The sequence below is a fragment of the Pterocles gutturalis genome, unplaced genomic scaffold (genome assembly GCF_000699245.1).
Source record: "Pterocles gutturalis isolate BGI_N339 unplaced genomic scaffold, ASM69924v1 scaffold20541, whole genome shotgun sequence".
Lineage (NCBI taxonomy): Eukaryota > Metazoa > Chordata > Aves > Pterocliformes > Pteroclidae > Pterocles > Pterocles gutturalis.
In genome coordinates this window covers 10106-35717 of record NW_010103630.1, presented here as the reverse complement: position 1 = coordinate 35717, position 25612 = coordinate 10106, and the positions used below count along the sequence as shown (strand labels likewise).

Genomic DNA, 25612 nt, shown 5'->3' with positions numbered 1-25612 from the left:
GCACGTATTCCTTTAGTCAGCATTGCTCATGCTCACAAACTTAATTCTAAACTCAGTGGTGTTCAAACCATTTTGAACAGGCCTTGATGACAAAAGAATCAATTCATTTAAGTTAAAAATTTTTGCTTGTGCTTTTTTAAAGCTTTGAAAACCATAGACCACGTGTTTCCTAACATCTCCCCAAACACAAGGCAAACCAAAAGAACTATATAGTTTCTCCGCCTCTCGTGATTCTCTTCAGCAATACTGACATGAGGACAAGCCTCCTTGGTGATCTAGTTGGCACATAAGCCAAGAAGAAAAAAACCTAAGAGTTTTGTGAACACTGAACCTCACTCCCCCCATTGCTGCACGAGCAATATGGATAACCTAAAAGGAACAAAAACATGTCCATATTGCCTTACACTTCCCACTTAGTGAAGGCTCCAGCATCTACCATCACCACTATTAAATACTTTTTATTTGTAGCACTTTCTATGTCTAACAGCATGTATTCCAATCAATGAAGATTGTAACCTATACAAAAACATACACATAGTTCCATCAACATGCTCAGGAAGAAATCTATAAAATCCATGCTGTATATTACTATGTAAAACATTTCTATATTACATGAAGAAGCCACTACTTACTGCCAGGTTGTTTCTTTAGCATTGTTGTAAAACAGCCAAAGAGCTGAGAAAAAAAGGAAAATCAAGAGTCCTAACACTCACTTCCCTATTACTTCTAGAAACAAAAAAGCCATGATCACCATCTGCTGTTAAGTAAAGCTACCGCTCCTTCCAATATGTAATATTAATTCCAGATTAACACTTTTAAAGAGCATAGTATGGATACATTATTTGCATCCACATTCTTCCAGCACAGGAAAAATAAAGCATCTAGCAAAATTCGTAACTAACTTCAGAACACCTGCTCTTTTGCAACACTCCGATGCTACTAAAAATGATGACAATTTTTCAAATGTGCAAGTATCTTCTCATAACTTTTTGATCAAAAGCCTCAAAAAATATTTCCCAGTATTGTAAAGATGTTTCTCTTACCTAGTGAAGCATAAGATCCCGGAGGTAGACCGGCTGCTGACAAGCACCCAGCTCCAGCTGTCTGTCCAGCAGCATGGCGGGCTTTTGCACCGGCAGCAGCATTAACGTCAATGTCACTGCGAGACCTTTGCAGAGTTCCTGGGCTTGGAACACCCTTGCTGGTGCCTGAAACTGGCCAAAAAAAGAAAAATCAGGAAATTAGTTGGTAATGAATAAAATTAATTACATTTGAAAGGTTAACATTTTCTATTACTGCAGCATACCTGCAAAAATTACAGAAAACTACGTAAAATAGTGTAAGTCAAGTTAATATTAAACAAAGTATTACTGATGTGAAGAAGCAAACTAGAACTGGTACTGCCATGAAATTCAGAAGAATAGTTTATTTTACAGTAGTGTTTATCTTCACTCATAACGAAATTTTATCATTACTTAATACAAACTATGTGCCCCTACCCTAGTACAAATTACATAATTCTGAACATTTATGTGATTTATTACATTATTGAATGCTTCAAAAACATAAGGAAATTGACAGCATCCCTTGTGATACTGAGGGAAGACAATATTCCCACGCTTCAGCTGAGATAAAGACACAGGCAAGCTATATGCACACCTTGAATTGCTTTAGGGTCTGATCTTCTATGAAGTATTTTTATATTCACCTATTATTTACTGAATATTAACTATTTGCTTCAGTTAATTTTAACCACTGATTTATGTCTTCAAAACTTGACTCCTCTCCTTATCAGTTTCAGTATCCAGAAAACAGGCACTCTCAACTACTGGCCATTTGTAAAAAGGAGTTCAATGATTTACTCGACAAGAGTTACATCACATGAAGAGAGAACGAAGATACTAAATTCAGAAAACTCAAGACAAAATTAAACTCTTTGAATTACAAATCTGTGGTTTTGTTTGTTACAAAGAGCAGCAGCTAGGTGGGAATAGATGAAAGGTATAAGTCCTTCATCTCCTATTGCCATATGCCTGACAATCATGAACAGAGCACAGAATAATGTTTTGCTTCTTTGAGAGTGACTGTTCCATAACAAAACTCCAAGACAGACAATCAATTAATAGCACCAATATATCACAAATTATGTCTTACACTTGCAGCAACTGAAAATACACAAAATGTAAAGCAAGTACGAGGCAATCTTAGCTCCAGGTGCAGTTTATCATCACACATGCTGTTATTCAACCTGGAAACAGGGTAAATGCTTAAGACAGTAAGATTTTAAGCCGTATTTAAAACTTTTAATTCAAAGAACATAAGCAACAATTAGTGTGCACTGCACCATATAGTAACCACTTTACCTCTGCCTGCAAGGCTTGCTGGGCTGGCTGCAGACCATTTAGAAGATAGAGGCCGACTGAAAAAGTCCACAAACCCAGTAAGTAAGTCTCATGTATCAGATCCAAAAGGCAACAACAACAGAGAGAAAAACATCTTCTGTTCTTTTCTCCCCTTCAATTTTCTCAGCATATTTTAGATAAACACATTAAATAAAGAATGACAAGGAAAACACAATCATCTTATCTTTTGTGTTTCATAAAATTACATCTTCAGCACAAAGCATGAATCCTTAGGTTACCAATAAGGCATACTTTGCTAACACAAAATTCGGGCATTCCAGACCTGGTCACAGAAGCATACTACTACTAGTTTACATTTCCACTAAAAGCCCAGTAGATTTCTTTTGCTATTTGTACCTAAGCAAACTGTAATCTATTCAGCTCAAGATTGTCTATACATTTTAACACACCACTGACTGCAGCACAGACCCACCCTCTAATAATTGGCATAGCTGCAAAATACTGCTAATACGTATTCAATACTATGAAGACAGAAAAAAAACCCCAAACTATCTTCAATCTGAATGAATCTCACTGTCAATGTCTCTTTCTTATACTTCACAGAGAAAAGGGATAAAAAAGGAGTAACACCATTACTTCTTTCCTAGACTTATGCATTGCATCAGAATGCTGGACATCCTTATGTGAACCTTGAAGATATTTTGGTGTAATAGAGGCTGCTAAGGAATAAATACATGAACAAGAACAGCCTGATAAAATCCAGTTAATGACTGCCCTCACTCTTCATCTTGCTGGGATAATACTGTCATGTAGCAAAACACAACAGAAGGTTTTTTCATCAAAAATAATTAGAAGTGACAAAATACAATTGCAGTTTTTCTGTACACTACAAAAGTCCACCTCATTTGCTTTTGAGAAAGTTTTTATTTGTTTATAGGCTCAGAAACAGTTAAGTGACCCTTACTTGAGGCTCTCCTGTGAGCTGGAGGATGACCTGTCTGACTGAGGGAGAGATGCTATACTGCCAGAATTCTTCAAGTAGGTCTGGAGGCTTCTTTGATAGGGCGGCTCAAGAGAATTGTACAGAGTCTCAGCTTCACTAGGAAAGTGATTTCTAAGACCCAGATAAGCCCTGCAAAATAAGAGAGTAACCACATGGAATTGCTCTATATTTTCTTCAAAATGTGGAGTGAGGAAGCAAAAGATTACAGAATGAACCAGGGATGGGAGGGTATGGAACTCAGACTGAAAGTATGGAATGCATACAATACTGTTCATCAAATCATAGAAGAAATCAGCTACATTGACTGAACCAATCTTTTCAAAACGATTTAGTCTGTCCTCTGAAATTCTCACATTCACATGACGGATTCTGTGGGGAAACGAAAAATTCTTTTCTGTCCTACTCACTAGTCAAAGTGCTGCAGTTCTTTAATGATTAATGGCAAAAAAACAAGAAGAATGATTCTGCAGCAATATCAACCTTTACTCCTGTTTCAGTAGAATCCTCAAATGCTGCACGACAGTATTAATTGCCTCAACTTTCACAATGTCATTTGCAAAAGAAACTAGATATTAATTCAGGATTTCAAGAACAGAAACATCAATTTTCAACCTAATTTGTGTCCTATTCTTCAGCATTAGTTAACCACTCACCTCTGATCAGAGGCTTCTATCGCTCATGTGAAACATACAATTTTTCATTGCAAAAAGTAGGTAAAACTCACTTTCTTGCCTCCACTCTTGCTTCTGCATCAGCATCATGAATGCCCTTCTTGATCGTTTCAACCAAGACAGCTGCATGCCTAGAAGAAAGACACTCTTCATGATGTTTTGCTATTCCAACTTCTATTTTAAGTAGTAAAGTTTTACCCTTTAATTAATATTTCTCTAAGTAAAAACCAGCTGAGATAGCAATTCTTTCTAAGATACGAAGTAAACAAACACTTAAGCACACCAATTACATAACTGCACCATCTGTAAAGGTTTAGGTGAACTTCTTCCTTCAGTCTAAAAGAACTACAATCTACTTTTCAGACCTACATCCACCTATCACAAATAAAAAGTTACTTAGAAATACCTTTCTAAAGACATCTACTTTACCAAAATGGAAAAACTATTTCCTCTACTATATTAATAGCAAGGAAAAGGAAAAGTTAAGATTAGTAAGTTTGCTGTCCTGGAAATTCACCTCTGAATGCTGTTCTTGTATGAATTCTAAACTTCAACACATAAAGAAAAGCAAAGCCCCCATCAGCACAACTAAGAAGTGTGATGATAAAGAGATTTTAATCCAAAATAGGTTTGGGTGGGTTTTGTTTTCATGTTTTTTTAGAAGAGTAGGGTGTTTTGGTTTGGTTTTTCTTTTTTAAATACAGACGTACATACTGACATAAAGTGATTTCCCCATTGCTCCCTTTCTTGGGAGCACCTTGAGGGGCTGAAAAGCGACTAAGGAGCTGTATGAGCTCTTCAAAGCCTTCCCTGGAGGCCTTTGCTGTTACTCTGTGCTTACAGTACACATTCTGCAGAGCAGACACACGTGCTGTTTTCCTGTCTACCCACAGAAGCTACAGTGTGCTCTCAATCATTACCAGAAAACGTCCTCCAGTTTAATCCCACTTTTCTCTTTTATGGTGAACACACAAATTTCCTCCTTCAGGAGAAGAGACAGATGCTTACATGTGCATCTCTGCTGCGCAGAATACATGATACAAGCAAAACTCTGAGAAAGCATGGTACGCATTGCTCACACGCGGTATAGGAGAAGAGGTGGAGGGTAAGAAGAGGAGGCAACAAGATGTCAAGGCTGGAGCATGCAGCTCTCCTTCTCCCTGGCACTTCAATAAGCCACATGACCCGCTATGCTAGAAAGGTTGTCTATGCTAGAAAGGTTGGCCAACACTGAACAACATAATCCAATTAAAGGATTCAACAAAAAGATTTCTGTCTTAAAATCCATCAGCAGTTTATTCCTGGGGGAAAAAGTATACTGGCCCATACCTTTCCAATGAATGTGTTTGCCACTCTTGTAACAACAGGTCTAAAAATTCAAAGGAGCGCCTAAAAAGAGAGAACAAAAAGCTATAATTAATACTCATTTGTCTAACGTGCTTGTGGAATGACACTCTGTCAGAAATCAATTAATTTTACCAAGGACCAATCCAAGCATTCAAATATCACGTTCTCTGAAAAAGCAACATGCTGAAGATGCACCTCAGCTGTTAAACATGACAACACATTGATCCACCACATCCTATCGAAGGTGGCAGCCACTGGTTCAATCCCACAGTCCCCAGCATGGCAGATTTATTATTTTGGGCACAGCATCAGGCAGTCTAGCTCCACGTATGATGTAACTTGGCTGAAATTCATTTTTGTAGTTTACTGGATAATACAGTTCTCTGTATTCAGAGTCAATGGTCACACATCTTCAAATCTTTTTATTTTCAACATATGATCATCATATGTAAAAAAGCACCAGCTTTAACAATTTGCTATTTATAATGTACTCACCTTCTAACTGCGACTGATTTTGAGGTACAGTTGCTTGTTATTAAAGGTATCAGTCGTGGCACATGGGTATGCTGAAGAAAAAAAAAAAAAGACAAAGCAGTTAATGACAAAAGCATTCCTGAATTTGTACTGTACTAATTAAGTCAAAAAGAATTAGCAACATAATAAACATTGCAATAATTTGAAATGCTTACTGAAATAAATGTAGAATACTGTTAAATAAGAGACTGATGCTAGCACTTGAATTGATTAAACCTATTTTCTTCCAAAATGTCAAGCAAGAGGCACTTCCATTAACAATCACATCACGATATGCAATATTTAGCTGTCAGAAGTCATGTATGAAGGCTCAAATGTGTGTGTCTCCTCAAAGGAGTTGTAAGCTGATATTTTAGTTTTGCCACAGAAAAAAAATCAATAGACATTGCAGTCTTAAAAATCAGAGTTATGGAGCAAAAAGCAAATCAATCAATCTGAAACTATGGGCATTCTTTTAAGGCTCAATTAGTGCTACAAAGACCAAAATCTTTTTAATGCAAAATATATCAACAAAATAATAAAAGCACGACATGTAACATAAGCAAGCTTATGTATATAATCTATATGGAAACACCTAACATCCTCACAGGAAAAGAAAACCCTTGAACTACCATTTAAAGTGGATATAAGCTACATTAAATCCAAATGCAATACTTTAATTCAGAATTAAAGCAGCCTTACTTCAGCTTATCTTAACTAATTATAGACACAAGGTATTATCATTTTAATTCCAAGAGTAACATGGTTCAACAAATCCATTTCCAGTTCATTTCTTTATTCCTTTCTTGATTAAACCCATAACTTCTAAACCAGTCCCCTATACAGTGGGAAACTGTAGCATGTAGCAAAACTGATTAAAAAGTACAGTACTGAACCGTTCTTACTATTTCCCATATCATACTTTCTCCTTAGGTTATTGTTGCAGGATATAAACACACAAATCACAAAAAAAGCAGAGAGATAATTATCGGCTCTCAGAGTACTGCCAACTTCAGAATTAGGAGGGAACTAACAAAAAGATCTGGAAGAGCCTTACAGTTGCGTTTGGTTGTACTGACACACTTTTAAACAGGGTTTTAGGGGTTCTGATTGTGTTTTGCATAGTCTGAACTTGCGATTTTCTGAACTGGTCCACACGTGTCCGGCCTCTTCAACATTTTATCATTAACTCCACAGTTCCAATCTTCTTAAATTTTTTTTTTTTTTTTTGGTGAAACACAATAGTCTTGGTTTGTTGGGTATTTTTTTAAACAATGCTTACTAGCTTCTTAACTACTACCTTAACTTTGTGTTCTCCAAAAGGCAATTAAACACAGTTAAACTTTGTAATACACTTGCCTTTTTACAATTAACACATTATCAAAGAAGATAATGAAAACAGACTTCCTTTTCATATCTATTCCTCTATCCTCATAACAGTAATGCTGCCAATCACTTTCAGTGATAAAAAACCTCTGTCCATCTGTGAGACAAACTACTACTCCATTAAAAAATTATTTATAATCCTGTATTTCAGAATTGTTACTATCTCTGCTAAGAGCTATTACCTGAATATTCCTAGCAAGCGAAGTGAGAGAGGAATACCTACCCGAATAATGAATCTAATGGCTGCGCACCCAGAAGTCGCCATCACTTTGGCGCTGTTGGGAACCAGATTAAAAAGAGTAGGCACAATAGCTTCAGCGCCATGATCAAACTTGTTTCCCAAAACAGTTGAAAGATGGCTATGTAGGAAAAATACACAAAACTTGTTAACAAAAATTAATTTCTTAGTCTTAAAATAACAAAGTTCATTGTACATTTTAAAGACTTATCTTTCCAAACAACAGAAATTCTTGATTTTATTATTTCCAAGTCCTTGCCTCATTAGCAATGTGGGATTTGTGGAACATTTTTGTTACTTAGCAGACACATTAAGAGGCTGAACACTAATAACTTTATTTCATAACGAAAAACAAGTACCACAATTTGAAAGTCTAAAATTCTCACACCTACATAAAATATCATAGTAGCTCTGCTTTTTAACACACTTCGAAAGTGTAAAATTTCCCTAAGAATTCTGGTTTATTGTTCATGAATTTTTTCCTTTTGACTGCCGGATTGAGGACATTTACACAGTACTTTTGCACTACTCCTGACTTCATGTTAGCATAGGTTAGCATTATTTTCTCAAAGCCTGAATTTCCCTGGCAAGGACAGCTGTATGCTCCAACAGGTCCCCACGGTCTGTTCAATCAGGAGACCACAATGCCAAGTGCGAACTCTGGGGCATACCTGTTCCAGATGACCACTGAAAAGCAGTGGTTACATTAATGCTTTTCCAGAGAGGAAAAAAAAAAGCTATGGAACACAAAGAAGTAGGAAAGACTGCTCTGTGTAAAAATAAGGCTTTTTTCCCCTCCCTCTTGAATTTAATGAGATTCTCAAAATAATGAGGATGGAAATCTTATTTCTGTTTAGCCACAACTTCTAAAATTATAATGGAAATTAAAGTTTCACTTGTGTTTTATCTTTTTAAATTGCACTTCAGACAATTCAACAGCCAAGCAGAAGGGCTCAAAACACTATAGGGCAGCTCGCTTTGTTATTATGAGGAGTCAAAGTGAAGTTCTGTGCCAATCACCCAAGCATAAGTGCTCCTAAGGCTAGCCCCCAATATTACAACAGTACTTACAGCAGTTTGTATGAACTTGCAATAAGCACTCAGTGTAATGATAGTAACTTGTTCTTCACACACAGAATTATCAACTACATGAATCGCCTAAAAGAACAAATTCCTTTAAGTGTTTATTTTTCTCTACAGCTTCAGATGCTGACTTGACTCTTTATCAGTCATAGTGTACAGCAGTCCAACAAGACAATCTTTCCTGCAACAGCATCGTTAAGCCAAATTCATACTAAAATCTAGCAATGTATACAAACACACATAAACTATACTTACGCTACGGTAATGCATGCTTCTCTAACCACCTGCGATCTGAGATCCTTGGCCGACAGCTTGAAAGCTCCATCCAACAACCGTAAATGCTGGAAAAATCCATCATACTGTGCAGCTCCAGCAACAAGTAATGACCGAACTTTCTTCAGCTAAAAAATTTAAGGCATTTAGTCTAGGGCACTACCAACATGCATTTCAAAATAAAAAACATAAAAGTAAAAATTTTATTGCAAAAATATCCATAGGCATGTCTTTAAAGTATAATTTTAAAATAAATGGCAATAATTTAAAAAACTGTAAAAGAAATTATATTACTTAAACTCTAGAGCTGAAGTGGCCCAGATCCCAGTCTGCCAATCTACAAATACATAAATCTGTTCACTACCCATTTCCAAACACTAAGATGTCATAAACCTGATAAAAATATAAATACTACATACACACAAACATTTTAATCCTGCAAGTGAAACTTATCACAGCCACATATAAGAGGTACTAATGCTAGCAGTTTACGTACAGAATATGTAATTTTGCATAAATGCCAACCAAAACATATATGATGGATTTTAGAAAATCTTCCACTTAAATGTTGGCAAAAATCTATTTCTGCCTTTTTAAAAATACTTGCTCAAACTTACTTGGTATAGAGAAATTCAATGTTTAAAAACTAAAATGAAAGTTCCTTTGATTGTCTGGAATGTAATTACTTTAAGAAAAAAACATTTTAAAATATCTAGCAGCCCGTGCTTTGTGAAATACACCCAACCCAAACCTGAAACCAGATAAAAAGTTTACCGCATTAGTTCGTTGATCCCAATCATGTTTGTCATCTGAGAGAATTTCCCTGATTTTGTTCAACGTTTCTTCAAGTTCTCGACTAGAATAGATCTGAATTATTAAAAAACCAGAAAATTTATATTGTTAATAACCCAGTTATCACGATAACAGCTTGAAAAGACTGACAAAATAATTATAATCCTGAAATCTTGCTCCAAGAGTTCCAGAGAACTGTGTTAAGAGGTATAAATTATCATTTTAAGGCAAATCTTTGAAGGATATCATGAAATAGTGAATACACATTCAAGGAAAATGCCAGTTCAGGGTTTTGACATACAAGAAGCTCACCCGACAAGAACAGGAAAAATTTATCTGCTGACTCAGCAGCCTATGCTGATTTATCACAAAGAAGTGAAGTACAACATCAAGGGAAGCAGGATCATGCCCTTTTCGTGGCAGCTAACAGAGATCTGCTCAGTGCACACTTCAAACTTAGTCTGAGGCTCTCGTCAAGGCACAAATACCTTCTGTAAGCTGTCTCATTGAGTAGATCCCCCAAAATAGGACATTTTTTGTTGTCAGCCTATGTGCTATCAGAGACCATGTGCTGTAGTTACTGTCACAGAATTAAAACATGCCAGGCAATAGACAAGTATAGAAGCAACATGTACAATGGGTTTGTCTGCCCTACTTGCATGCCTAGGCAAATAATTTAATTTTTTCATTAATTACCTGGCACAAACAGAATTGGGTCTATTGAATTTCTGCTATTCAAACTGGCACTGTAATGAGGAGTTTAATAAATGGCATAATTTTATCTTGAAATTAAATTTAAACCGTAATTCCACTGAAAAACCTGAATTGCCAAGGTTGTCCATACCTGTATTAGCTTCACAGGAATAAAAGGTAACATTTTAATAATTTCTTTTCTCCCTGCCCTTGATTAATTATGCTTTTAGAAGGCCAAGATGAAATTCTGCCTTTAATGACATAATACATTTCTCTGTTCAATAAGTTCCCACATCAGACTTTTATAAAAACAACTAGATTTGTTTTGAAACAATTTCTAGCTATTAATGGGAGTTAAGTCTTAGTAAACTGAACATAGAATTTTCTTCAATTTAAGCAAAAGCAAATGAACAGAGTTGTAAAAACATTATGGTTGTAATCTTAAATATGAAGGCACAATCCTCTCACCACAGTACTTTTTTTGGCACACAGATCCATCATACCGTAACTCCAAACCACCCATGTTCTTCATAAACTGTTGTTATCCATTAGAGGGCAACACACACACACATCACTGAAGGTACGAATTAAATATACACACACCGAATCTCAATATACTTGATTAATCCAGATGCACTTAATCTTGATTCAGGATTTGGTCTGTTCTTCCATAATATAGTTCCCCTCCCTTACTTTGACTGAAGCCACTACTAAAACCCACAAACGTAAAGAAAACAGAAAGACACCGCAACGGCCCCAATAATGTACAACCAACTCCCTATCCCCCTTCTGTCTAACAAGTTTTCTTTGCTTTTAGAATAACCTGGCAAATCACAGGTCATAAATATTCTTTCTTCGCAGGGTCTAGTACAGAAACTTCTCTCCGCCTTAGTAATTAACATGGTCTCAGAATGTGGGATCTGCCTTTTTTTTGGAAGATCAGAGATTGTCCACAACCAGAAGCATGAAGTTGGGTAGCATGAAGTCATTATTCCTAAGCATACAAAAAAAACCTTTTTTTTTTTCTTTTTTTTTGCCTGGTCTTTCTTACATTCTCATCCATGAAACAAATAGCTTATTCTGGGGTCATTTCTCTCCTGCCCCCTCACTGCAACTCGAGCGAGATTAATAAAGACAAGTGTGTCTTTCTCCTGCACCTCTTGCAGTTTGAGAATGACCTACCTTCTGAGATCACCCAGCAGTCAGACAGAAAATCACATGTGCTGGTGAGCAACATCCAGTTATCCCACTTGTGTTCTTGCAATGTTATTAACCAACCCGAGTGACTAGAGAACTCTGCTTGGGACTGCAGACATTGAGGCATCGAACTACAGGCAGCACATACTCTGTAACATTCTTTCTTCCTGCAGAACAAGGTCTAACAAATAACTACACTATCATCTTGGTAAATAAAAATAGAGCAAAAATATGTATCAAGAGAACGAAGCCACACAAAATCCTTCTGGGATTTGGGAACTGTGGCTCGCAGTTTTTGGTTGTCTTCCCCACTCAGCTGCTCAAGAAAAACTTATTCAAAACAGGTCTAGGAAGATACATGACTCAACTGTGTGAAAGTACTAAGTATGTGCAATTCCCACACTTAAAGAATAGAAATTAAAATCTGATCTTTCAACTAAGAACTCAGCATGCAACAGGTTCATTAATATTCAAATAAGGCACCAGATTTTATTTTTTTTATGTATTGCTAGATGAGGACACGTACGCCAGACACACAGCATTACAATTCAGGCACTCACATCTGAAAATACAAGAGTTGCTTTTTAAGTTATTTGCCTGTATTATTATTACTACTTGATTATCCCATAAAATCGCTGTCCTAAATCTTCCAAACATTCTGGAATTTTTTTTCTTATCCAAATTAGAACACAGAATTATTTTCAGTAGCTCCCTCAAAAAGATTAAGAAAAGCAATAATGGATTTCAGCTGAAACAGAAAGTGATTGTAATTAGAAGGACAGTAAAAAAAGGTGTTTTTTGGTAACTAACAACTAGAAAAAGTAAAGAGCTTTCTATAGACACTGTAAATGAAATACTGAAAAAGAAGGAAAAGTAATGATACTTGGTTAGAAGACTGCAAAATTGCACAAGTTTAAAAGTAGGCTAACATATAGCATTGCAAACAGCACATTTCTAAAAACAAACATGAGTATACACAGTATCTTACCTGTACAGTAGGAACATCTGTAAATGCCTTAAAAAAGTCATCCTCATCCACAGCTCCAGCTCCTCCCTCTTTAGAGGAACCTACATACATGTAAAATATTATTAAGCAATATGTAAGGTACCACAGTTTTCAGACTGACATAAGCATCCTTCACAACAGCTATTTTCAAACTTTCAATGTAACTTACAAAAATCCTGAACTTTCATCCTGTATAAAATTGCAAGACCTTGAATTCCGATTTCTCCGTGAATAAGAAAAGTTACTCTGATGTTTTTCAAGAATGAACAATTCCAAACAGTTTCCTATTTGACAGTTAAGGTTTCAATTTTATTACTTTTCTTTCTGTGTCTAAGTGGTAACGTGTTTAGTACAACAACCCTCTAGTAGCCGTTTCTATAGAATTCTGATACCTGCACCCTGATAATACAAACATTCCCAAATAAAGCACAGAATGTCAAATTACGTACCAAAGCAAGATAAATTTTCACATTAACACATGCGCCACAACTGATCAGCCCTATAAGGTTTGGGGTGGGGTTATTTTGTTTGCTTGGTTGGATTTTTCTATTTGTTTGCTTTGAAGCCTTGCATAGTAGCTCCCCACAAGTGTTCCACAGTAGGACTCCAGAATTGTATCACCTGGACAGAATTCTCAAGAACCTTCCAGACATGTTACTGGAAAACCACCATACCAAAAATGTTTTCTCTCCAAAAGCTTCTGTTATGGCTACGCAAGTAGTAGGGCAGTTACTTCTTTGTAAGGTAAATGATGGAACTGTTTTCACATAACAAGCAAAGATGCCCCAAATCTCAAGTAGAAGGCTCAGGGAAGAACACTAACAGGTAATGTGCTGGTATTACACTGGCATACGGTGGCTAAATTTCATTAAAACCTTGGGCAGAAACTAAGGCAACTCTAACAAATAAAAGAACTGGAAATTGGTCTCTGGATTTCACTTTCTTGCAAATACTGTGGTTACAAAGAAAGCCCCTTTTTTAAAGGAATGGACTCAAGTTTGCTTTCAAATAAAAAAGCAAGGTCATCAGATCCAGGCTGCGCCCAAGCCTAGAACTTCAAAGCAAAAGGTACACGTGGGAGAATCTTTTAAGTATCTTCAATAATTAAGACAGAGTATTTCCATCCAGCAGAATATTTCCTTTGGGGTCAGGGAACAAACTCCTATGGAAAATGAACTCTTTCAGACAGAGCAAGGCCAACAGGCTAGATGGCACAATGTCCTACCTAAAAAATATACTACCGAACTTACAGAGCACAGCTGAAAAGACAGGTATTTTACCAACTACAGGACAAATAAAAACCATCAGGAAAAATAACAGGTCAACTAAAGAGCCATAATGACATACGTTTATGTCATCAGTTGGCCTAAAAGGTCAACTAAAATGAAAAGCTAGGACTTCTAAACAAAACGAAGTCTTGGTAGCTCCACTCTTCAAAAACATTTCATGGTTTACAGTTCCTGACCTCCTATTTATAGCGCAGGGAGCTACATCTGCTACGGCTGCATACTTGCACAGTTTGAAACATAAGGTTGGCTACCACTACAAACTTGATGGCAAACTTATTAGATTTGAACACCTCTATGCAGAACAAGATCTCTCGCATGCCTTTGTGGCTGCTTATGTAAAAACACTGAAGCGGTATCTAGCAAAATCAGGACATGGTGCCTGCAAGACAGTATAGGAACATTGAACAAATTTTGACAGCCTAAGCTCAAGGATGTTGTAAAGAGATGCTGTGCATAAAACTCTTCTACTTGTGTATCTCCAACACCATCTGTCATGATTGTCAATGGCAGTCAGAAGGGAGAGAAAAAATTGTCACCACCTATTTTTTCACTCTCCAGACAGTAGAGGGAATGAGTCCTTCCACAAAGTGAATGAGTACATGACTGGCTAAGAAAAAGAACACACCCTTCTGCCACACAAACATGTCTAGTTCCTAAAGGGTTAAAAAGGCTTTCACATGGTTAAAGAACTCACTTTTTAAAAATTTAAAATAATAAAAATTTCATTAAATGTTTGTTATCATCAAAATGTTTTAGCTGAAGCTAACTCACTGTGTTAGTCACAAAACAGGAAGCCCCTATGAAAAATCAACACATACAGGCCATGAACATAAAAACCATAGAAAACATTCAAATTTTAAGCAATTCACAGTGGACTCCTGTACACTATAAAGTAGAGACTAAAAGGGAATGAAGTTGCCTTTGCTAAATACATAGATGTCATAGATCTGTCAGTCTGCCTTAAAGTATTGCTTTTACACTGAGAAAACAGCATGGACTACGTAACAGTTTTCCTAGCACCTTAACATCACCCAACAATACATCCTGAGGAATAAGAGAGCATCCTTTACCTAAGGAATAACAATTTATTACTTTAAAGAGAGAAAGAAAGAGAAAGGACAGACTACTTATTTAAAAATCCATTTGATACAGTCCAAGCACACAGTATTTCCCACCTGCCCTAGTCTCAACAACTAGTTCACTTCTACAGACCACTTTCTTTGAAATTAATACTCCTAGAAAATTGTTCTATTGTCTCTTTGCCTGGTACTAAAAAAAGGTTATGTATTTTTCCTGGCAGGTGACACTTTTTAAAAGTAATTTCTAAAAGCATTATTCACCTCTATTTCATTCATCTTTCTCCTCCTGTACTGCATTATCACATATGCATACCAAAATAAAGTGTGAAGAAACTGTCTTGCCTTTATATTGTACACAAGTCTATATTGTATGAGTAAAAACATTGTTCGACCTTTCCCTGCCCTTCCCAATCTCTTCACAGGTATGTTTACGAAGTCAGTCGCTCACTGTTTCTGTAAAGACTAACCAAAAAATGACAGAACTTAACCCGCTGTTTCCCAACTCAGGACAAAGTCTTTTACCATGGTAACAAGATACATAATAGTCACAAACATGTACGTGCCTTCAAAGAACTTATGCCTTTACTTGAAAGACTCCACAAAAGCAATAGCAGAACTCATTCTCATTTCAGACAGTACTGCCTACAGACTCAAAACTGGCCTATCTGTCAGAGCACACATTTCTATAAGCTGTTTTGTTGTTGGTGGTGCTTACCTTAGACCAAGCTGTGATGATAAAGTTCTTAGAAGCACCTCTCTGAAGTGGTAATGCCTTCCACTGAATAATGCATGTTCTTAACCTTGCCCACAGAACACATAATCCTTTGACCAAGTACAGACAAGTTCAACTACTGCATTCCTAATGGCAAGGACACTATACACAATCCTAAGGGGCTGTGACCCCACTGCATTTAACATCTTGTAGCACTCAGCCCATAACTAAAATCCAGAGCCTCATCAACTGGCTTTTTCTTAAATGAGTGCAATTTATATTACCCTACCTTTGGACTCAGCCCACTGAATCCAACAGGGCCTCCCTCAACTGAGACCCAGAAGCGAAATGCATCTGAAGGAGAGGGAGAACAATCCCCACCAGACGTTTATCTGCACTATTTGTTACTTTTCATTCATAACCTTTACTTATTCTGGTTTAGACAGACTCACAGAGACACCTGCAAACCTAAGTTACACTTCAGGAAGCTGGCGAGAATCTACCAAACACAACAGACAGGCTTAGTATGGAACTGCAGCTGAAGCACCTCTGAGTTTAATGGTGGGTTTGTGGCTTTGGGTATTTTTAAACTTAAGTTTGATGAGTCTGGAGATGGAGGAAAAGGAAGCATTTCTTACTTCCTGCAGACTACTAAGAGAGATGACATCTTCACAAGTTAAATTTAATTATTTCTAACATTTTGTGAGGCCCTAGGCGTCTTTTTTTTTTTTTTTAAGAAAGTTTTTTCCAGTCACAAGGCTTTGAGTTCAGCATTGTGAGTAGCTCAACACCAGAAACAGTACTGTATGCAAGTGAAGGAATTACCCAGTCTTTTGCAGAATCAGTTTTCTCACCCAGAAGTCAGTTCCGGCAGTTGAGTTCTTCCCCTCTTCCAACTGAAACATTTGAAATCTTTCCATCATATCGCAATGACTTTGCACTGCTCACTTGCTCTACCACCTTAATGTTCTCCCCACTAGTATCTACTAAGCTGTGCATGATGGGATGACAAAACAACAGGACAAAACTATATGGGAGAAGAAAGATATTATGACAGTGATACTGGACTGGTATTTCTGTTTTGAAACAAAGAACTGTTTAATCAAAGCATTCCCAACTGTTTAATAAAGCATACAAGCACTAGTCTACAAATACAAAATTGCTCAACTTGGATTTCATAGCCACTCTTTACTAGTCTGAGTCATTTTTTTCTGCTTCTGTGGGTCTTTTGACTACAATTTCAGAAAAAAAAATGTTTCCCTGTGAAGAAGGGGAAATTCAAAACCAGTACAGAAACTTAGACGTAACACAAACTCTAAAACTTTGTTTCACTTTTTGTTCCTGAATACTTTTCTCAACACACTTCCCTATGAAAAATTTGTAACTATTTTCTGATACAAAGCATGTCACAAAATAACTATCAGTAAACTTTGAAAAGGGTATGTTATACAAATGTCTTTTATCCTCCAGAATTCTCTAACTGCACACCGTACCAGTATCTTACTAAGCAACACATCTAGAGTAAGATGATGTGGATTACAACTTCTTTCTGAAAGAAAAAAACAAAAAAACCCCAACCCTAAAGCTATACCCACATCTCAACTAATTCAAAAGCTTAACATTTTATCTACCAGACACTGAAACAGAAGTCAAAGATGCAGATCATTCCAGATGAAGGGGAGGAAAAAAAAAAAGTACTGTTACCCTTCAGGTTTTGTAGGACAATAAACAATCAGCTGTAAATTAGGAACGGACAGCAGCTTCAGCTCAGAATAGGATAAGCGGAAAGGACAAGCTCAGGTACTTACTCAGCTTTTTGTATAATAGGTTGACTGGCAACTCCCACTCACTCCTACTGACCTCCCTCATTCTAGCACTAGTACAGTTGAATAGTATATCACAACAGGGAGTGGTTAAGCTGAGAATAAAATAAACTGGCCAAGAAAAGTGGTTTCGATGAGGCAAGTTCCCTGGCCAGCTTCACTGTGGGGCGATATAAACACTGTGCTAACAAGCACAATCCAACGGATGACTCAGGATACAAATGAGTTAGGAGACAGGGAAGAAAATTATTCCAGGCAGCTTCAGCAGTATAGCTGCAGAAAGCCCAGGCTCAAGGGAGTACAGCAACACTCAAAAAAAGCCTCAATTCCTATGTAACACAATTTCACAGGTATAAAAGATGAATAATACCACCTCTTATTTTCACAGGCATGCTATGGAGATCAATTCACAAACAGTCGCGAAGCACACAGAAAATATGACAACTAAACACCAAAGAAATTAATAGTTTTTTACTTAGTATGAAGTTTGGATGGCATACATTAGATAAGACCAAACCTTGCGTGTGGAGAAAAACAAGTAGTTCCATGAGCAGCAAGAATACAGCCACCTGATTTCCTTTAGGCTTATCTCACAGTTGATTAATGTCAGTTTCTACTCAACTGTAACCTCACATTGGGCATGATTTGAAAGATGACTATGTCCACACCCACATCGTAATCCTACAAAGTACTTATTAATTTCTTTACTCAGGACTCAATTTTCCCAAATACTTCAAAAAAACATACATTTGAGACCCTGGCTCATTTGTCCCATTTCAACAGGTGCCTTTTTTTCTTACTCTAATTTTATGAACAACAGTCTGATTTTCAGTTTTTAATATAGCTCTAATAACTCAATACTTACATTTTCCTTTAATTTGTTCATTGCCTTAGGCCTGAGTAGGGGAAATCGCACTAATTATTTTACACTACTGAAAACAACCAGGAACACAAACAGTTCATTTGTATCATCTATAATTTGTGCTGCAAAACAGAATGGGCTGAGATACTGAGATATTGCTATTTTTTTGGAGTTGCTGTGGTGTAATAGTTTCAGAAAAGCAGTATTTTCATTGCTGTTGTGACTTTTCTTCAACTCTGCATTCTTTTCTGAAACCATTTAAGCATAGTCTATCAAGAACAACTAGAACTACCACTGCCTGTCATCACAAACTATGCAATTACAGTTTTAGATATCACAACGCATTTTAATCTTTTACTTCTAAAAGTTCACAAGTGCAAGACAGGTCAAAGTGATTTGATTTTAACATATGGTTGTTCTCCCGTGTTTTTAAGAGCATTTTTATTAATTTGTTGCAAGAAATTTTTTGCTCCTTTGCTCTAATTATTTAATCAAATTATAAAAATAATTTGCCTTATTCACTTCTACATTCCCTGCTTCTCTATTTGAGAGCGTATACAACTGTCCAAAGAAATTAAATTGCTTTCTTTAAGAAACTTTTTCCCTCCAGCTCCCCTGCCCTAAAAGGAGGAATTGCACCTGCTACTTTACAAAGCAGCTTCTCTTCCACAGCAGCAATGCAGGAATGTTTTGGAAAAGTTGTCTTTGCTTACTCTGTATTCAGCCACATTCCATAAGGACCCGAAGTGGGAAGGTCAGCTGATTTCAGCCTAGCTTCCTCCTCTCTCCTTCCTCTTTTTCTTTCTGGATTCAGCCATATGAATATATAGACAAATTGCTTCCCCTTCCTAACTGCTTGAAAAATCAGTACAATGTTAACACACCAAACAATGGGTGGGGTGTCTACCTTATCCTCACCACTGCCTAGTACTGCTACGATAGTTAGTGGGATATTTGGGACTACAACACAGGGCAGAGATGTCAAAAGAGGGTAACAGTGCGGTGAGCTCTTCTCTCCAGACCTCTTAATTACTGCTCTTCCTATTGTATCCATTTGTGAGCTGCCTTCTAGGCTACAAGATTTTGAAAGAAGACTATCAGATACAATCTTGTGCTTATGCCAGCATAATAAATCCCACAATCTAACTGAAGCTTCTAGAAACAAGTGCAAAGCAAACTGAAGTAGTATGAACTATCTGTCAGCTGTCCTGGGGTGACACAACAAAGGATACTAATGAACAGTAGTGTTATATATTTATATATTTTATGAAGGTATAGGTATAGGTGTGTGTACACATATATATTTAACAATTTCTAATGTTCATTTATTTTCACTTCAGTTTCCTCACTAAGGCTGATTTTCCGATCCACCTGCTGAGGCTAGCTGCAAAGCAAAGCATCTGTTAAAGGAATGGAAACCTCAGTGACTGGACAGCTAAGGAGAACAGACCACTGATCACGTGCAAGGAAACCTCCTGAAGTGCCGTTCAAGGGAGTAAATAAAAACAACAAAACCGAACAACTCTAGGAGAACCTGGAAAGCTGGAAGTCCTCTTACTTCCCTGAATTCTGGGCTCTAGGCTCAAACGGCAGCAGTTCACAACTGCAGGATTGTAACCCAGCAATTCTACGGGCAAGGAGCTCTCAGGAAGGAAGTTAAGCGACATTCACCTTGGGGACAAGGAAGCAAAGAGGCATTTTGTAACAAATCCTCTCATTTAGACTCTGATACCCAAGGCTGATCTCAAAGGGTGCTCAGAAGGACAAAAAGGCTGATTTCTGCTGGGATCTTGCCGAAAAATTTTTGCATTTCACAACAGCCTGGAAGCCACAAAGGGAAGCAAATGCCACAGAATGTCAGGGATGCTTTGCTGGCCAAGACTAGTTCAGAGCAGTTTTATGTCATACAAAGGGCCAATACAGAACAATGAAAAGGAAATCCTAGTTTATTTTACATGACAAATACAGCACTTTGGAAATCACTTAATGAGGGCTAAACAAATAGAGGAAAGACTCAGGAACTTATTTTCTGCAGAACTCAAAAGTTAAAAGAAAAACTTGGGCATTGATTACTATTAAGCTTTTTTTGTGCAAGTAATCACAGAAATGTCTTCATGAGTCTGAAGACAATTGACAGAGCAAGCAAGGAGTTTACCCTGTTTCAAGTCCAGTCACCAACATCTTGTATTTACAGTTACACAATTATTGAAGCCCCTTTAAAAAAAAACAAACAAACCCCAAACCCACAAACCAAAACCAAACTAAAAACTATGGCATGTAGTTTTAATGATGTTAACTTCATCTGGCTAAGACATCAGAAGGCAAGTACCTGCTTTTCAGAAACACATTTGCTTTATGCAGAGCCTTTCTATTTAAACTCTCCTACTAAAGCCTCCAAACACGTCAAAATTTCTTCTGATAAGAAATTGAGCAAAATGAAGCAAACCAGTACTGTTTTATTACTGCTCAAAAAAGAGCTGTATTACTGTTATTGAGAAGGAAAAAAAAAAGCATTATGATGCTGATAAAACACACTGTAGATAGATACGGAAATTAAACGTAAATTTTCTCAAGTTGGGAACAGCTTCTTGTAGTTGAGAATGTGTTCCTGTAGTTAAGAAAAACATGTACAGTGTTGTCACAGTTCTCACAGCCTTCTTTTGCCAAACCTGATCACCTGGTTCACCCAAATTTTCCAGTTCCTTGATTTCTACCTAAAAGGTAATATTTTAAATGTTTTTTGAGCAACCATTAAACTTTAGAAGGCTTCTTTTTAATTTTAAGAATTAAGACCATCCTAAAACTGAGGGTTACTTCAAATAATGCCAGCATCAAACCTCAAACTGGCCCAGTTGCAGTCTTCACTGAGGGCCAGATCCTTTGGACAGAAGGCAACATCATAATTTTTATGTTGGGGGAAAAAAAGGGGTTTTGCATACACAGGTTTTTTTAATAGAAAAAAAAAACTTTGGGGTTTTACTTCATTTTCTTCATTCTTGGCATCAAAAACATCCTTACTCCAAAATATATTTTTTTAACAGCAGTTACAATAATTCTGACATTTAAAGTAATAACATCCTCTTTGCTGGTTTGTCACTGGATGATTCATCCTAAAGCAACATAGGTTGCTTCAAAAAAGTGTAACAACCTTGTTAGTGTTAAATAGTAAGCAACGCATAACAACACCAGCAGGCCAATACACTATGGATTAAAAAAAGCCAATGAACCATAGGTAAAATACCTGATGCAGAATCTTCCCACTCAAAACAACTGCAAAAAGTAGAAAGTCCACCTTGCTTGAAATTACAACATTAAGAATGATGTTCCAGCCCTACAGAGGTTCTCATAAAACGTATAACAGAAAGTTAACACAAACTTCTGTCATGACTGGGCTTCACCAGCAAGCTTTTCTTCCAAACACACCAAGGCTCTATGAAGTACCACCATGCCTACACTTAATCCCTTTTAAAAACTACCGACCTAAATTGACATTTTAGGAAAAGAAGCTTGTCTTGGTGAGGTATGGACTGAGGTCTCCTACTAAAATCTAGATCATGTAAAGCTTCTGAGTAGAAGCGAACAGTTTCCTAGAAGATTTGGAACAGAGAGCTGACATTTGCAAGAGAACCTGCCAAAGCCCTATAAAAGGTCTTGAACAGCACAGGGACAAGAATATACCTCATTTGGCTAACATACTCAATTTGAAGTCTTCTTCTGCTGTAAATTATAGTGTCCCTTACAACCAAAAAGCTGCCTGCCATGCTGCCAAGAGAGAGCCCATGAGTATCTGTTTCCAGAAGGGCAGAACACACATGGTGAACACTCTCAGAAGGAAGACCTCAGAGCAAGGGGGCATTTCCAGAGGCTCCGCCACTCAAAGGAAGAGCTGGACACAAGTGTGTCAGAAGTAAGCTGTGCATTTCCTGGCAAAAGTCTAACTCCACGAAAGTGTATTGACCATGGAATAAGAAATATGCCAAACAAGGCACTGCCCCATTAAGCTGAAGACCCATCACTCCTCATTCATCACAAGCAAGCACATCAGTGTCTGAATGCCTCCCGGCAGTAAAGTCAGACAGAGAAGCAGACTGCTGGATTTCCTGCTCTCAGGGCAGCACCTTGCCAAGGCTGCCTGCTCTGATACTTTTCTGGCAAGCTGTCTTCTACAGACTTCTTCACATCTGTTCAGCAAACACGCAAGTTCTACAAGCTTTCTCAGCCCTAGCTGGAAAAAAAATCTTGCACAAACATTCTCAGCACAAGGAGGGAGAATTCATCCTGAGTAGGACACTGCTATTGATAATGTGCATAGGTATTTCACCTGCCTTCCTGGACAATGATTTTGCATTTCCAGTGCCACTTAAGTGCATCTCCTGCACTAAACTGAAAGCGTTCAACAGTGAAAAATCTCTTTTTGCATATCTGGTTTTGGTATGTTTAGATTTTGTCCTTACTCTATGTATTTTTTCTCATTTTTATTTTTTGAAGTTTGGCAACATAGGAAAAGGAGGAACACCAACAGAATATTTTTTGTGGTTTTTATCTTTTTTGGGGTTTTTTCAGTTATTTCCTTAACTACTGAATTTTTAGATAAGCTGAAAAATCAGTTATTATTCTGTTCTTATTTCCCTTCACCTGCTCTCCAATCTCCACGTTTTTACTGCAGAGCTTGTGGAAGTCCATATGAAAAAATAATTTTACATTAAAAACATCTATATTTAATAAAATACTATTAAAAGAAGCGCATACTGAAAGAAACAGGAACCCTGGGCATTCATTTCTGGTATTATATCTGTTAGTCTCACACACAAAAAACCCCACACTTCAAGTTAAAGGAAATTATATTATTACTATTAATTTGTGTAATAATAATAAACACTAAGAGTCAACTTCAAGGGATAACTTCCCTTATGCAGTCTTTCAGGTGGCACTTTCTGATTCGTACTGCTATCAAGTATGAGTTATACGATGGCATTGTTGATCCTAACCTATGGGGATCTTTTCAATTTATTAGGAATTCTGATGATCACATGAGAAAATAAATTGTAAAAACATTAATTATATCTCATTAACATGAAAATACATAAGGCAGCTTGTTTGGCATGTGTACCTTCTTTCACATTTTATCTTTGCTTTGCAGTTCACATAAGGGAATGTTACACGAATAGAAACATGAAAAATTTACTCTTACAAAAATCCCTTACTGAAACAATCAATTATTCATAAACCAATCATACCTGAAGCATAACACATTTCCACTTAATGATATATTTTTCTGAATGTGTACATGAACCACCAAAAAAGCTGTCACTTCTTTAGCAATAAACAGTTGCTTTTGTTAGATTACCTCCACCCTAAAAAAATGCGGTTTTCCACGTTCAAAGATTATAATTAGTATGCATCATTGTTATACTGCTTTGAAGTCTACCATGCAAAAAATCCTGGAAAAGGTTTTGGCCCTCATTCTTTATCTTTCACAATCAGTTTCACAATACAGTTTAAGGGCTAATAATGAAAGTCATTCAGAGGTAATATACACTTTTGTGGACGCACAGGGTTGATGGCTAGTATTTTCTAGCCATGTAAAACAGTGCAGACCTACAGTAAGAATGTCATCTACACAGACTTAGTACAGAATTTCACAGTATATTTACATATACAGTAAGTGAGGTGTGGATTCCATCAGACACCCCCATATACTCATTTCACCAACACAAATTTATCTCCAGATGTTAATTCTGTTTATACCATGAGAGGCCTTTATAAGCTAACTGTACATTCACAAAAACAGACAGGGATGCACACAGCTTTACACATGAATAATTACGTAAAACAGGGTCCCTTACTATTTTAAGCTCTGCAAAAATACTGCAGTCATGAATTAAACATCACCTTCCAAAGTTGTCTGTTTTGTGCCTGCTCTGGCAAGGCTTCTGGAAACACTGATTACAATCTGAATAGCTTTACATTACCTCCAACCTTAGGCCCACCAGCTGATCCTGGCTTTCTTGCACTGTTTGAAGGATTTCCTGGTTTTTTAGGTGCTGGAACCTTGAAGGCTGAACCAGCTGATGATGGCCTATTTCCATCCACCGACTCTTCATCATCAAAGCTTTTGTCTAGAAAAGGATCCATTAAATAAAAATACAACTATTAGAATGGATGTATATTTATTTCTTGATCAATTATTTTGCTTCACATTTCACAGAAATTCACAAAATGCACAAATAAAAATAAACATTTATCACTTCATCCTCTGTCTCTGACCTAGGAATAAAATAACAATGAGAAGTGAACAACATTTTTTACATCTTAAGTTCTTATAAAATATTATTTTGCTTTCATAACTAACCACTGTAAAACCGAGCATAAGAATGAATCCTCCATATTCATTCCCACAGAGGGAAAATATCTTTGCACAGACTGAATATTTTTGCCCATTTCTAAATATCTTCCCCAAAGGAAAGCCCTTAATATAATTTTTCATCACTCTGGTCTACCAAAGACAAACGCTTCTCCCTTTTCTTCTTTTACTCATGCATGCATTTTCTGCTACACATCCTCCCACAATGTGTCTAACCAGCACTCCCTGTCCCTTTCCTTCCACCCAGATTTTTTCAACTTACAATCACAGATCCTCTTGCAGATCAGCCGCCTCATTCCTCTGAAAGCTCTTCAATCCCCTCACCCTAGGACAGACCCAGCACATCACATGGCCACACGCAGTCAATTCTCCATCCTAATCAAAGATTCTATCAAAAACTGATGGTGAACACCCTAGATCCACCGCTGAGATTTGTGCCGGCATCTTCCTCTCCCTTCCCCGCACTAGGTGCCGCACAACCAATGGGCTGCAAGGTGACATCATCTGCTGGGAGCCACCGGCAGAGGAAAAGGTGAAAATTCTCCATGCAAATAAATTCATTCCCACACACTGTATTTGCTACTATTCCAAGCCTTCAGCAAAAAAATTAAGGCAGGCAGACAGCACTCTGGGGTTTGCACTCCCCTTCCCTATCATTTCAGGTTTGTGTGTTTTTAATCACGAAAGAAATTCATCTCTAGTGGCCAAATAAAATTCTCAATAAAAAATAAAAAATAAAATCCCAACATATTCCAACAATAGAATAGAACACTTTCTCAATCCACCTAGAAAAGAAGGATTTATCTATAAGCTTGAAGATGGAAAACATATGAGCATATGGTTCCTAAAATAAATAAAATGGGCGAGGCTGGGACACAGCTGCACTACTGTAATGAAAGACCAAGTTAGCATATTACC

General features: G+C 37.1%; 1 protein-coding gene across 1 annotated transcript in view; it reads right to left on the bottom strand.

Moving 5' to 3' along the window:
- The window catches only part of CLASP2 (cytoplasmic linker associated protein 2), a 67690-nt gene extending 42557 nt beyond the window's left edge, over positions 1 to 25133 (bottom strand). Inside the window, exons 1-12 of the mRNA XM_010086785.1 lie at positions 24957 to 25133; positions 24303 to 24449; positions 12548 to 12627; positions 9652 to 9744; positions 8860 to 9005; positions 7507 to 7642; positions 5880 to 5950; positions 5367 to 5426; positions 4091 to 4168; positions 3328 to 3495; positions 2364 to 2419; positions 1044 to 1214 (exon numbers count right to left, since the gene is read on the bottom strand). Coding sequence (XP_010085087.1) covers positions 1044 to 1214; positions 2364 to 2419; positions 3328 to 3495; positions 4091 to 4168; positions 5367 to 5426; positions 5880 to 5950; positions 7507 to 7642; positions 8860 to 9005; positions 9652 to 9744; positions 12548 to 12627; positions 24303 to 24449; positions 24957 to 24990 — 1240 coding nt within the window. The 5' untranslated portion in view covers positions 24991 to 25133. The remainder of the gene's footprint in view (positions 1 to 1043; positions 1215 to 2363; positions 2420 to 3327; positions 3496 to 4090; positions 4169 to 5366; positions 5427 to 5879; positions 5951 to 7506; positions 7643 to 8859; positions 9006 to 9651; positions 9745 to 12547; positions 12628 to 24302; positions 24450 to 24956) is intronic.
- Positions 25134 to 25612: the final 479 nt, after the last annotated feature.